This window comes from Diadema setosum, chromosome 21 (genome assembly GCF_964275005.1).
Source record: "Diadema setosum chromosome 21, eeDiaSeto1, whole genome shotgun sequence".
Classification (NCBI taxonomy): Eukaryota; Metazoa; Echinodermata; class Echinoidea; order Diadematoida; family Diadematidae; genus Diadema; species Diadema setosum.
Window position 1 is genome coordinate 16,225,810 of NC_092705.1, and position 15,560 is coordinate 16,241,369.

Sequence of the window (15,560 nt, forward strand, 5' to 3'; positions counted from 1 at the left end):
GTTGACGTAAATCCTCACATTTAGAGCAAAATCGTGCACACAGAGAATTGCAAACCTTCCAAGTCTGTGTAATGATGATATTGACCAACATTACTACTTCATTTGAACAAAAGGCACTTTAGTCTTGCATTTTTTCCCCATTAGTATTTGATTTAAAATGACCTAACTGTTGTTTGTTTTACTTGACCCTTCTTTCAATGAATATGAATTTGAAGTGCTGATCCCCTTTAGAACCACACCATACCTCAGGGCTGCGCACTAACCCATGTTTTCTACTGGTCGGAGCGGTCTGTCAGACCAGTAGGTACCCAGTACAATTTCCATATTTGACTGGTCCATTCCATAAAAAGTTACTGGTCTGACAGTGATTTTTACTGGTGAAGGACCGTTGGACCAGTGCCAGTGTGCAGCACTGCATACCTTGAGGGTCATGGTGCCAGCTAGCCGAGAGCCCATCTTCTCAAACTGCTGCGGCGTCATGTTCTCGCCGGTCACCATGGGACTGAAGGTGGACGACACACTGGACACGGCCTTCTGGATGGACCGACGAGGCGTCTTGTTGAAGGAGAACGTTCGGGTCACCTTCTTGGTGGCTCTCTTGGCAGCACTGCAGTTTGAATAACATGCAGGTGAATTTTACAAGATACTGTTCATTTTGGTGAAATCACCGGTGGAAAAAAAAAAAAATCCATGTCTACACAACAGTATGGTTTATTCACTTATGGTAATTGAACTTACAATTGCGTCGACAAGAAAGACATGTCATAGTAGCGCACACGAAAGCCAAACTGAATCAAACTGACTGAATCACCATACTTTGCTGCTGGGGTGTCACTTAAGCTACTTTCATCTCATAAGGGCGTCTTCTAGGCTTATTATGTGTCAGAGATTTAAAGGGAAGTTTATAATTCTAATGTCAGTGACCCACAATGGAGCAGTGATTATGCAATACTGCTAGTGCCTGCTGTGGGATGCGTATATACATGCTGTATGTGTGTCTAACTTGGAGAAATCATAAATGATACTCATTTAGTCAGATGCAAGAATAGAATAACGGTCCTAATTTTATTGTGACATCCTGGGAAAATTAGCCGAGATATTTACTGAAGTGCACAAGAGGCTAGGCTATCTCCTCATTCCTGCACGAAAAGGGGTAGAAAGGCACGTATTGTATAGGCATGGATATGATTGGATGAGTATACTACTTGTGCAATGAGATGCTCTAAGCCCACCACACACTACACGATTAGACCAGTCGCATGACTCAGCACTGCACACTATAAAATCAGATCACACAGCGAGGCTTAGGACTGATATGGCTTCAGTACATTATATTGTAGCGTGACTGGCTGAAAGCCCACGACTGGTCATGATCTATGTCATGAAAATTTGACATGTCAAATCTCTACGACTGCCACCAAGACCCAGGCGCACGACTGGAAACTGGCAAGGCTGGTGACATCGTACTTCCAGTCTTATGGTCGTACGACTGGTAAATTGTGGCAAAGTTGTGTCGTGTGCGGTGGCCTTTAGGCAGAGATATAAAAGCAAAGGCATCCTACCGAACAGCCTTGTTCTTGCGACTGACATCAAAATCACTCTTGGACAGTTCCAGGTCCTCTGGGGAGATCTTCAACAGGAAGTTTTCCTAAGGAAAAAAAAGAAAAGAATAGAGATTACAAACCAGTGTCAAGAGACAGCATGGTGGTAAGAAGACTTATGTGATTTTGATTTTAAGACTGCCGGCAATCATAAGTGGCCAAGTAGCTAATTGTGTATTATGCAAACTTGAAATCAACTGCAACTATTTATGGAAAAGAGCTCCAACCTAGTTGCATGATCAGAATATAGGAAGTTGTAATATAATCCAAATCAAGAAATAAAAAGTATCTTTGATACCAGCGAAAAAGATCTGTTCATTTTCAAAGGGATGGTACAGTATTGGTGGAGATGATGAATTGGGCTTTTAACTTTTTGCGAGATACCAAGAAAACACTTAAGAAATAGTACAGAGCATACCATTTTAAGAGGAATTCAAAGTTTATTTGATGAAAATCGGGTTTCGGAATGACTGAAACATCCAAAAACAAAGTAAAACAAAGCGATTGTAATAAAAGGTGGGTCCCACACTTTCTTAAAATTGCTCTGTTTTGGATATCTCAGCCATTTGAAAACCAATTTTCGTCAAATAAACGTTGAATTCCTCAGGGAATTACATGCTCTTTCATATTTCATAAGGGTTTCTCATTATCACACCATAAAATGTTAGAAACCAGAAATTAGGACCTCCTTTAATACGATCCCTTTAAACTGCAATATCCCATGCCATTGGGTCCCCCCCCCCCCCTGAAAAAAAAAATACATATATATATATATATATATATATATATACAGTATATATATATATTTTTGCTTGTCCATAGAATACAGAGCTGACAATGATTTAACCTTGAATAAAGTTCTTCGAGTGAATAAAAGCGTCATATTCTCTGTCTTGTCAGGACCTGACAAGATACCAAAGTCTATCAGGCAGCCTTTTGCAGAATCAATAAGACTTGGGTGCTCTGCTATACAAGGGCTGCCAACATTCATACATTAAAACAGGTTTCAGGGAAACACTCCTGTATGATGTGCATTTCAGTAGGCGATATTAACCCTAAAAAGACTGGGGGGGGGGGGGCCTAAAAGGCCCCCCCTCGACATTTCGCGCGATTACTCTGCAACACGCAATGCTCTCGCCGCGATGCTCTATGACTTTTTTCTTTCGAGTTTCCCGCACATTTTGACACCAAATTTGTGATGCCCGGGGGTACGGTTCTGAAGTTACATAACTTTTTGTACATGCACGTGAGGCCGAAAATGGCTCAAAAATGTGATTTTGTGTACAAAGTCAATGCAAATTGAGTTTTTTCACATGGTTCATATAAATATGCTTATTTTTACTCTCAATGGCTAAAATTAATTTGTTTTAGAGTATTATGCTTCAAAAAGTGTCTGCCACAAATTTTGTTTAAAAAAAACAACACAAACAAAAGGTCAAAAACAAAGAAATACATAAGAAATTCATAAAACAATAAAATAAATAAGAAATTAATTTTGATACTGAATTTTTTTTAAGTACATTTGCTAAGAATGCCACAAAGAATAATTAGACCAAAAATGAGCACTTTTGGAGCTTTATTTACTGATTCAGATCAAAGAGTCTGATTTCTCGCATAGATTAGCATAATGATAATGATAATGATAATAATTAATCAAAATAAAATAAAAGAAGGCTATTTTGGAAAATTTGAATATACGATCTTGTAGATTACATCGCACACTACCATTGTGCAAATCTCCACGGCGATCGCGCGATCCACGGCCGAGATCTTAAGGGGGGGCCCTTTAGGCCCCCCCCCCCCCCAGTCTTTCGAGCTACCAAAATAGCCCAGTCTTTTTAGGGTTAAGTGTCAAATCTAATAGGTTTTCATATTCTCCTGTCGGGACAAGAAATACAGTCAACTCTGCACAAGTCTAAGGCACAAAAATGGGCTCGGTTGATGAAAACAAAAAGTCCTAATTCACATGCATAACTGTATGTCGAATGTTGTCTAATGTCACATATACTGTATACGCCATATATTTCACGAGTCTCAAATTTCGCGAATCGGGAACTCCCGGCAATTTCGCGAGTGGTTAAATTCGCGATCGTGGAGTCTTGTACTGGAACGGAGAAGTGTACACGCGTGCGTTACATTCACATCGGGATCAGGGTCATTATTTTTGCGTGTCTTTAATTTCGCGAATAGCACCTGACTCGCGAAATTCGCGAAAATAAACACCTCGCGAAATATTTGGCGCATACAGTAAATTGACAGACGCAGAGTCAACTGTATTTGACACTTTAATTGGCAAGTCTTTCCGCAGAATCAGAGAGACTTGGTAGGTCTACTTTACTAAGAAAATGTGGGTCAAGGAGAAAAGGGGAAATGCATTTTTACAGGATAACTACGAAGAAAAGAAAAGATTAAAGGGTTGGTATAGTTTTCGTTGAGATGGGGATTCGGGTTTTAACTTTTTGTGAGATTAGAAATCACTTTTATGTAATATTAAAGAACATACCATTCTAAGAGGAATTCAAACTTTATTTGATGAAAATTGGTTTAGAAATAGCTGAGATATCCAGAAACAAATGAGGTCATGATAAAAGGTGGAACCCAATCTTTATTAGGAATATTTTGTTTTACTTTGTTTTTGGATATCTCAGCCATTTCTGTACCAATTTTATTCAAATAAAGTTTGAATTCCTTTTAGAATTGTATGCTCTTCAATAATTTATAAAGTGGTTTGTAATCATCGCACAAAAAGTTAAAATTTGAATCCCCATCTCAACCAAAAGTTTGCCATCCCTTTAACCCTAAAAGGGCCGGGTGGGGGCGGCGGAATCCGCCCCCCCCTCGACGTTTCGCGCTATAATTCTGTAACGCGAGAAGGCCTCATCGCGAGGCTTCTTGACTTTCTTCGTTCAAGTCTCGTGCAACTTTTGAGACCAAATTTGCAACGTCCGCGCATACTTTTGCGAAGCCACGCCCATTTTTGTAACGGAATGTCGCTCCAAAACAGGCACAATTTTGTGTACATTTCCTATGGAAAACAGTGCTCTGTCATGAAAGACATAAAAACCTGATTATTTTTACAATTAATCACTTTCATTGATTAATTTTGTGCTAATTATGGTAGAAAAGTGGTCAGTGACAATTTCCAATGAAAAAACAAAGAAAAAACAAAAGTTGAAAAACAATGAAATACATAAGAAATTCTGAAAACAACAAAACACATAAGAATTGAAATGAGTTTTGGAAGTTTTTGTGATGTACAATTGTTGAATATGCTAAAACAGATTTACAGATCAAAAATTAGACTCTCAATGCTTTTAATTAAGCTAAAATATCACCTTGAGCTTAATTTGCATAATTAATTATTTAAAATTAGAAATTGATTGTTTCCAAAAATCTTATGACACAATCTTGTAGATTACGACGCGGGTCTCACGCATGCAAAATTTCATCGCGATCGCACCACCGATGGCCGAGATCTCGGGGGGGGGGGGGGGGGGGGGGGGGGGGGGGAATCCACCCCACCCCCCCCCACCCCCCACCCCCGATCTGAGCATAGCCAAAAAAGCCCGGCCCCTTTAGGGTTAAGCAGCCTAGCCGTGCATACTTACAGCGTCAGTCTTACAGGTGGTGTTGGCCATGTGTTGGCATAGCGTCTTTAGCCACTCTGTCTTACTCGACTCGTCACTGGCCACAGCAAACATGTACAGCCTGTCTGTTCTCTCCAGGACATCCACAGGCGGTTTACACAGCAGGGCAAAGGCATTGTGGCACTCTGTCATACAAACAAACACACGAGATGACACAACATCAGACAATGGCAGAGATGGTTACACTCTATCATGTAATGCAGGGGGTGTTTCACAAAGAATTTTAGTCAATCTTAAAAGTTAAGATCGACTTAAAATCACGGTATGCCCAGTGTGTCTCCAATGTATTTTAACTTCCTAATGAAAGTGAAAATTTAGGAGATATTTACATACAGCCTTTCACATACAAAATAAGATAAGTGATTAAGGTTTTCTTTTTTTTTTGTGCATGTTTTGGTAACAATTTGAGGTGGATTCTGAAAACATTAAAGAAAACTGAACAAGAAAACCAATGGCACACCATAATTATATGTTGACCTTGACTTTTAAGATTGACTTTTAAGAAGAAATCAAAGGAGATTGCGTTGTAGGGAATCTTAGATTAAAAAAAAGGCTTACTGTAGCTCAAACTACCAACTCACTAATTTATGTTACTGATTAAAATGCATGCGAACATTCCTCGTTTTATAGTATACATTTTAAATTGGCTCAGTGAGATTATTGCATACCTTCTGTCTCGTTGATGTCCAGCACTCTTCTGATGTAGGAGAGTGAGAGGAGCTCGATGTGTTTAAACATCTTCTGCGATGTCTTACTGTTAGCATGCCTGGCCCGCTTCTTGCAGATCTGCACATGAAAACAAACAACAATAAATGTAACAAGAGCCAAACTCTGATAAAATTCACATTTATTTCATATGGAAGCAGTTCATCGTGTGCAGCATATGTGGCAGACTTCTTCCAAATAGTTATGTAGGGAAGGGAACCTCATCTGATACAGTGCTGAAGTGATGGTATCACAGTCTTTTGTCTGAGCATGGTTAGCAATTGTTTGGGCTATTGGGCTATTTGGATATTTGGGCTCGATGAGGTTGTTTAGAACCAGTTTCTATGACAATGACTGGCTATGACATCACACTTTGGTTCTCTACTGGATGTCATAAAGTAATGGGGGCAGTACAGAGAGTGACTATAACTTAGCTGGACAGAAAAGTTCATTGACATCACTAGGACAGTGAGTTGCAGTAAGCAGAGTAGAAGTTCATTTGATCTGTTCAACTGATATCACAAGGTGATGGAATGAGATGGCATCTCGGGGGAAAAAAAGATTTTCAGGAACATAATGTGCTAAAGATTAAAAACCATATATATATATATATACAAGGTGCTACATAATCTTTTTTTTTTACCACTTACCTGCTGGGGCAAGCAGATTTTCAAATTGTTGCAGAACACTTGCCCAAACATTAATTTCATTTGCCCAAAAACAAAGTCCAAAAATATATGAAAAGGTTATAGAAAATTACTTCTAAGTCAAGGGCTTGATAAAATGCAATCATTTGAATAAACAGCACATGTTGAATCACACATAAAAAGACAGTTAGAGTAGCAAAGTTGGTTCAATCAAGTGTTTGTGTTGGACTACATTGGGGATTCAAGAAAGTGTTGTACAGTTATTGAAATGAAATTAAAGTGTTTGCATCACTCAACAGTCATTATCTTCGGGCTTCTGTATGGTTGACTTCGCGAGTTTGAAGGGAGGAAAAGTGAAAAAAAAATTAAAAGGGTGACTTCAAAACATTTTGCTTGTCCAATTCAGGCTAGCATTTTTTCTCATTGTTCCAAAATACTTGCCAGACTTTGATTTTCACTTGCACAAGGCAATTGGGCAAATGGTTGTATAGCACCTTGCATATATGAATATTACATATTTTAAATGACTTGATTTGGACAGGTTGACTACTTGTGAACATTTTGTAAACATGCTCAATGCATCCTATCACATATCCACATGCATCACCAGGTTCTCAAGATGCACTGTCCAACCTTATCAACCATACTAAAGAAGTAAAACCCTCATAGCACCAGCAAATATGAGTGAAGTTCACACTAGCAAGGTTTTAGCTGCAAGTTTGCGAAGGTTGACAAATCATTGACACCCTTTACTTGCTGCTCTATATGTGCATTACAATGCATAAAATCTCTCAATAACTGTGCATTGTAGAAGTTACATTCATGCCTACGGCGTCATTTGTATGCAATTGCAATTAATACTGTAAAAGGGGAAATTTTTGCACATTTTGCGCTACAAAAAACTAGCGCGATAATAAAAGCACACAAATCTTTTTGCTTGCCACATGTTCTAGTGGTTGATGTCTTGATTCTGCAGTATTAAAAACATGTGAAACTCATCTTTAATACATGACTGAGCACAAAAAATTAGTCTCACGAAAATATCCACTTTTCCAGTAGTTTCATACACTGCACGACAGAAGAAAGTTTTATCACTATTGCCATTTGCATTCATTTCTTTGGTCTCCTAAAATGTGTGGGAAGTGAGACTAACCTCTAGTGTGTCTGAGAAAAGGAACATTGTGATACAGATGCCCTTCTCGCTGAAAGTGTCCCCTTTTCCGATCTCACTGACGTCAATCTTGGTGACGAACTGCCGATGGGCTGACAGCAGATCTGGTGGGACGCCCTCTATGTCATTCATGATGTCAAACATCTGGGTGTGTCCTTCCGTCTTGCGCTTGTCCTCATTGATTTGTCTGCCAAAAACATGGTAAGATTGTTGTTTGTCATACACATTGGAATTTTGGTAAACTGATAGAAGTGTTACTCTTATACTAACTTGGACTCCTGCATTCAAGAAGCACTTGACTCACTGATCAAAAGTTCATGGAAAATGATCACATCAGATGCAAAAAAAAAACTTGAAAGATTTTCTAACTTACTAAAATCACCTTTTTGAAGACATATGAAATTGGTCCATACCATGATATGTCTCAACAGATGACTTATCACACACAGTTAACCTGAAGGTGGTTTTTTTGTAACAGCATGAGTGAAAAAGAATATTTCTACTTCTTTTGCACATTGCCATGGATAGGACAGCCTGAAAAAAATGCCATCCGTACTGTAACCAATTACTTCAGGGAAGACATGTAAATCTAAATTACATAAAGGTGTGAGTATACCCGGACCTATCTACATACTCCTGCATTTACTTTCAAGCCATTGTATGTTACCATCACTTATTAAAGGGAAGGTAAACCCAAAGAACAATGTGGATTGAGTGAATGCAGCAACATTAGTAGAACACATCAGTGAAAGTTTGAGGAAAATCGGACAATCGATGTAAAAGTTATGAATTTTTAAAGTTTTGGTGTTGGAACCGCTGGGTGAGGAGACTACTAGAGGATATGACGTATGAGTGGACAACAATACAAAGAAAATATAAAGGAAATTCAACAAAAATTCACTTTTCTAGAATCATGAAAGAGCAATGGACCAACCGCTTTCAGAAAGCAGGGGGAATATTGCTACCCTTAACATATGTCAATATCAAGTTGATGGAATTTGTAATTTTCATGAAAAATTGATTTTTGCAGAATTTTCTTTATATTTTCTTGGTATTGTTGTCCACTTATGCGTCATAACCTCTAGTAGTCTCCTCACCCAGCGGTTCCAACATCAAAACTTTAAAAATTCATAACTTTTGCATCGATTGTCCGATTTCCTTCAAACTTTCACTGATGTGTTCTACTAATATTGCTGCTTTCACTCAATCCACATTTCTCTTGGGGTTTATCTTCCCTTTAATTTCAGTGTTGGACTCCTCAACACACATTCTTTGTAGATAAAGGCTAGTACTGCTAGGATGAGGGTTGACCATCCTCGGGGACGTACTCTGTGACCTTCTTGAGGGCATCCAAGCCTTGCTTGAGGTGGGTGTAGTCTGAGTGGGTGTCTGGAGTCCTCTTCCACAGGTCAGATAGAAGGAGAATCATGCTGGGCAGTCTCTGGACTGGTCTTATCAAGAGCTCTGTCAGGGATTGCCGTCCGCACTCTGGTCTGCTTTGGCAGATCTTGGGGTGTCAAGGGAGCAAAAATTCACAAAGATGATCAGAAAAACAAACAAACAAACAACCAACCAACCAACAATATGAAATTGACTTCCATGAACACTGGTCTTTGGAGTACAAGGAATTAAAATGATGATAATGATGATGATTAATGTTGTTACTGGTGTGGAATTTGCATGCAGGGCAGGGCTAGGAAAATTGAGATAACATAAATTGCTGTTTTGTGACTACTGAATAGAAGGCAGATATAAAATGACTGGGGTACATGCAGAGAAAGAAACCAGTGGTGGCAGAAACCAGCAAAAAAAAGAAAAAAAAGAAAAAAAAAAGACACCAAACAAACCTTTGAAGGTGGGTGTGGTGAACGTGAAATTAAGACAAAACGTTCAGCTGTTATTGGCCCTTAGCTGGGGCTGAGGTGAGAGGTAATATATACAACGTATATTAGCTCAACACTTAAAATGAAATTTTTATGCATGCCTGTTGTAGCCTTTGCTATCCAGTGATGAAATCAAACAGGCAACAGAGAGAAAATTAATTTTTTCTTACATTAAAAAATCAACAAGAAAACTAGACTCGGAATTTGTCAAGACTGACAAATTAGGTGATCCGATTTTTTTTTTTTTTTAAAATCAATGATTCGAGTTTTCACCTAAGATTATAGGGACATTGGTCGTGTGATGTTTGGATTCTCATTCTGAAAAGGGAATCAGACCTACCATCTTGGGTACCGAATTCCGTATACACTATCAAAGATGCAGAATGAAGTATATTTGACCTTTGACCCCACTTTGCACCCCCAAGATGGTATCTGAGCAAAAAGTGGTTATTTTGTGAAATGATTCTTGTAACATGGTCTTTGCGTGTGCAACATATGGGAAAGATAAGACATGTATTCACCAAGATACAGGATGAAACATTTATGACCTTTGACCCTAATTTACATAACCAAGATGGTGTCTGATCAAGTAGTTGTTATTTTATGAAATAATGTACGTAACATTAACTAAACATGTGCAAAATATTGGGTTGATAGGGGCTATTTTTCTTGAGTTATTGCAAAGAAAATTGGAAAAAGAAAGAAATATGAAAATACATCGAAGATAATCTTTAATTTCAACCACTTTTTTGGACGTGATCCCGACATTATATAAAAAACAATGGGGACACGTACGATAGCGCAAAGTCTCAGCTACAACATATTAAAATCTGGGAGAAATTCACCGAAGGGTAAGTGAGCTAGTGCTCGATAAAGACAATCATGTCAATTTTCACATCTAGCAAAATTCCCTCCCATAGAGATAACACGTCATAACGAAGATAAAGAAAGAAGTACATAATATTATGACCTTTGACCCCGATCTGCACAGACAAGATGGCATCTGAGGAAAAAGTGGTTATTTTGTGAAATGATCCTTGTAACACGGTCTTTACGTGTGCAAAATATGGGGAAGATAGAACATGTATTCACCAAGATACAGGATGAAACATTTATGACCTTTGACCCTAATTTACATACCCAAGATGGCGTCTGATGAAGTAGTTGTTATCTTATGAAATAATGTACGTGACATGAACTAAACATGTGCAAAATATGGTGGTGATAGAGTATGTTTTTCTTGAGTTATTGCAAAGAAAATTTGAAAAAGAAAGAAATATGAAAATATATCGAAGATAGGCTTTGATTTCAACCAAGTTTTTTGACGTGATCCCGATACTGTATGACAAAATGAAGGGCATATTACAATAGCCCAAAGTCTCAGCTACAACATATTAAAATCTTAGAGAAATTCACCGAAGCATAGGTGAGCTAGTGCTCGAAAAAGAAAGTCATGTCAATTTTCATTTCCAGAAAAACTGCACTCCCATTAAGATAACACGTAAACTGGTCAAATTTGACAAGATTATTTTCAATCCAATATTACGAGGTGATGCCGTCATCTAATCAAAATGTTGTTATTATATTAATGAAAGAGCATTTAGTAAGCTGCAACATACTGAAATCTGGGTGAAAATTGGCCAAGGATAAGTGAGATACGCTCGAGTGAACTTGTAATTTGATGACGTCATTTTGAAAATTTGCTCTTTTTATTTTATTAAGAAATTTGATATCTTTTAATCATTTTTCCAGCATCGCCAACCCATGAAATGACATGTACAACTCATCAGCTTTCAGAATATGTAAAGAAAATTGGGGGTCACCGTCCATCCTGACGAGTAAAATCGGATTTAAAATTGGCGGTTTTTTGGCATTGTTGCACTGTATATCGCCATTGACGCGCGCGCGGAATTTCAACTTTGACGGGCCCGTATGACGTCATATTGAGTCGGATTGACTTGAAACTTGGTAGACATATTCCCTGACATTTCAGGCAGGCGATAAATGTGAAAAAACGGGAAATTTCTATTGCATATGAGCTGTGCGTGCGTATATGCGCGCGCGCGTACGCGTCCGTAAATTTTTTTCAATTTTTCAAAAAATGCTCTAAATGGTCTGAAACGTGTGCAAAAAAAATTTGAGCTCGATCTGAGCATACAAATATTTCAACGCGCGCGTACGCGCGCGTTTTAAAATAAATATGAATTCTGAGAATATGAGTAGAATCCGCATGACTTAAAATATATGTGACGTAAATTTCATTGAAGAATTCCATTCTATTAATGAGATATGCATGAAAATGTGTTTTCATATAATGACGTCATAGTGACGTCACGGTCGACTGATCACTATAATTTTACTTGCGCTGTCGTCTTTGGGACACGATACATATATGGTATAAGTTTGAAATTGATAGGAAGAGGACTTTCTGAGCTAATCGATGCACAACTTTTGGGGAGAAAGAAGAAGAAAAAGAAGAAGAAGAAGAAAGAATCCGTACAAAAACAGAAGGTGATCCGAGAGGATACTCGGATCACCTAATTACAAAGTAATGATCTTTTACATACACATCTCAAAAATGTACAGCATTTGCATGACTTTGTCTTTGAATATTTTTTTCTTGACAGTTAACCCTAATCCCACCAGGTTTTTTGAGGGACTTGCAACCACCATAAGACTGTATACAGTTGAGCCTCTCTTATCCGGCCTCCCTTTATCCTGATTTCTCTATTATATGGACGCAATCTTGCCGTGATTTTTTTTTTATTTTTTTTTTAATAATTACGGGAGGAAAGGGGGATTCCCAACTCCTTGAGAACTCCTACACAAACACACATGAATTACATATTACTTTCAACATTAACATACACCTCTATTTTGGGGTCTGTTACTGAGTGTAACAATGAAAAGGTTGCAGTATACACATTACTACATGTGGTACTACAATGCAAATGGGCTACATCAGTAGGACCTACATGTGTATGTATATGTACATGTATAAAGCATTGAGTCTCCCGTATCCGGCTAAATCCCTTATCCGGATGAGCCCCGGTCCCGACTTGTCCGGATACAAGAGGTTCAACTGTAGTTAGATTTTTCACATTTTAATTAATGTATTTTGTATTAATTAATTTATGCTAGTTTATGCAAAAATAATTTTTTGCCTATTAATCAAAAAATAAAGCTCAAAGACTTCTAATTTTTGGTGAACATATTCTTTTCAATATCCTCAACAATAATATTGAAGCAAAAATTCGGCTTCATAATTATTTCTTATGTATTTTATTGTTTAATGAATTTCTTATGTATTTCTTTGTTTTTTACTTTTTGTTTTAGTTGTTTTTTCGTCAAAATTTGTCGCAGAAACTTATTAAAGCATAATCAGGCTAAAATAAATCATTATCAGCTATTGAAAGTAAAAATATTCATTTTTATATGAATTAATTGCAAAAACAATTTACATTTTGGATTTGTACACAAAATCATGGTTTTGAGCAATTTTTGAGACAACGAATTTTTTTCAAAGGGGCGTGGTTTCAAAACAGTATGCCTGGGAGCAACAAATTTGGTCTCAAAAGTTGCGCAATACTTGAAAGAAAAAAGTCGTAAAATGTCGCAGCGAGAGCATCACCCGTTGCGGAATAATCACGCGAAATGTCGAGGGGGGCCAAAATGGCCCTCCCCCGGTAGGAATAGGGTTAAAGAAAAATACAAAGCATAGAATTTATACAAAAAGATTTACATGAGCTCCAAAAAAAAGACTCACCTTGAGAAAGGCATGGAATCTGGGCTTCTGCTTGTCACACTGAACAACCGTCTGCTTGGCAAGCTCGAAGAAATTCACAAACTGAGGGTACGCCTTGCTCATGTCTGTACTCTGTGATATTAGACCAACATGACACATGCTCAGTAAATGGCTTATAAGTTCATTTGCTGCCAGCAAGCAAGAAAACTTTTACTATCTTTCATCACATGACGTTGTTTCAGAAGGCAACATTCAATGTAACTGATTTGGAAAACGGCTCTTAAAGAGTGATCTCACATTCAAACACATCACGAACACCTCTGCCTCATATGTGTAAATATGCTTTCCAAATATCATAAAACATTTCCATTGGTGAGATTATGGCCTTGTTCATCAAAGTGTTGTATCATAAGTTACTGAGAGGCAGACAGATGCTGAAATCTAAGACTTTGGACAGTACTTATTCCCTTCTGCTTCAAAACTGATGAAATAACATTTCCACAGCATACTTCATGATTCAAACAGAATATTCAAGGGAATTTGCTTTCAAGTGACATAATCGGTGGATGATTGACCCTTACATGTTTGACAATGATTTGACCCAGGCTCTTGTCATCTGAGTAGTCATCCAGGAGGGCCTGAATGTCGTCCTTCAACCGGCAGTGGACAGCATAGATGTCCGGGATGCGATTGAAGATGGTCTTTATGTCCTCCTGGGGCAAGAGGGCGCCCCCTGTCTGCTCCTTTTCCAGTGGCTCTTTGAATACCTGAACAAGGGCAGGATTGAAGTTCATCAAAGATTTTAAAGGGATAGTACAATATTAGTTTAAGTTAGGATTCAGCTTTTAACTTTTTGCGAGATACTTAGAACAACTTTAAAAATAGTTAAAGAACACACAATTATTAGAGGAATTCAAAGTTTAGTTGATGAATATCGGTTTTTAAAAGGCTAAGATATATAAGAACAAAGTAAAGCAAAGCGATCCTAATAAAAGGTGGGTCCCACCAAGACAATTTGTTCTTTATATGAGATGTTTTGTTATATCAGTAGTCAATGTACAATACAAAACAAAGGAAATAAATACAATGGGACCGGAGAAATTAATTTGTTATATCAGGTACTTTGATATATCAGATCTCTTTTATATTCAGTTTCCACTGCACTGAGTGTCTGGTTAACATGTCCAACTATTACAGGAGTGACACATGAACTCACAGTTATAATTGTGTCCAGGATTTTGACGTAGTTGATCTCTGTCTGGAGGAGCTCCATCAGGGTCATGTGACGTTTGGAGAGAGGTTGGGCAGGTGGCGCCTTCTTCGGTGTCTCTGTCTCCATTGGTGTACATGGATCAACTGTCGGTTATCGAAGAAAAAAATGTTCACCAAAATACAAACAAACACGTTACACTCCATTCCAGAATTGATGCCATCATTTTTACTTAGACACCACGAGGATCATGATTTCAGGAAATTTTCTTTCAAATAGAAAGGAGACAAGCCTTGCAAATTTAGTGTATATCAATCATTTGGTAATGAGAAACAAACTCAAGTGCTCTCAAATAAGACACATTCAAAATGCTCAATTCAAAATGATTTGTGTCACACAAGAAGAATATACATGGATGTGCAGCTCACATCTACTTTGGCACAGTCCTAAATTGGAAAAGTTGTCACTTTTCCTCTTTCTGGGTAAAGTGAACACATGACTAGTTATAAGACAGAAGGCTGATATCTCAATATTTGTAGTTTGATCACTTTGACCAAAGGAAAAAAAAAGGGGGGGGGGAGAGATACTGGTCCATATGGACAGCCAGTCTATGTTCATAGGTTCTTTTGCAAGTAGATAATATATTTTGTGACCTAAGCAGCAACAAAAGTACTTAAGTACTGTTTACCATTGGGAACGGTGATTTCAGAAATGTTCTAATTATCATATTTGATGCTTATGTGTAGGTCAATTGTATCACAACACATCCTACCATATAAATATTTTGCAATAAAGCCTAAAATATAAGGAGATACCACTATCTATCTCACTAAACCATAACTGCAGACGGTTTAGTTTAGACACAAGTTTATTATAGCTATCGTTCACATTTTTAACATTTAACAATATTTAACATTGATTATACTGTTTAACTTTTTACATTGGTTGTTT

General features: G+C 37.7%; 1 protein-coding gene across 1 annotated transcript in view; it reads right to left on the reverse strand.

The window, feature by feature from the left end:
* LOC140244253 (protein ECT2-like) overlaps positions 1–15,560 on the reverse strand; it is a 29,178-nt gene that overhangs the window by 803 nt on the left and 12,815 nt on the right. The window contains exons 10-18 of the mRNA XM_072323891.1: positions 14,616–14,755; positions 13,981–14,166; positions 13,421–13,531; positions 9,100–9,278; positions 7,754–7,958; positions 5,917–6,034; positions 5,210–5,373; positions 1,563–1,648; positions 421–607 (exon numbers count right to left, since the gene is read on the reverse strand). Of these exons, the coding sequence (XP_072179992.1) occupies positions 421–607; positions 1,563–1,648; positions 5,210–5,373; positions 5,917–6,034; positions 7,754–7,958; positions 9,100–9,278; positions 13,421–13,531; positions 13,981–14,166; positions 14,616–14,755 (1,376 nt within the window). The remainder of the gene's footprint in view (positions 1–420; positions 608–1,562; positions 1,649–5,209; positions 5,374–5,916; positions 6,035–7,753; positions 7,959–9,099; positions 9,279–13,420; positions 13,532–13,980; positions 14,167–14,615; positions 14,756–15,560) is intronic.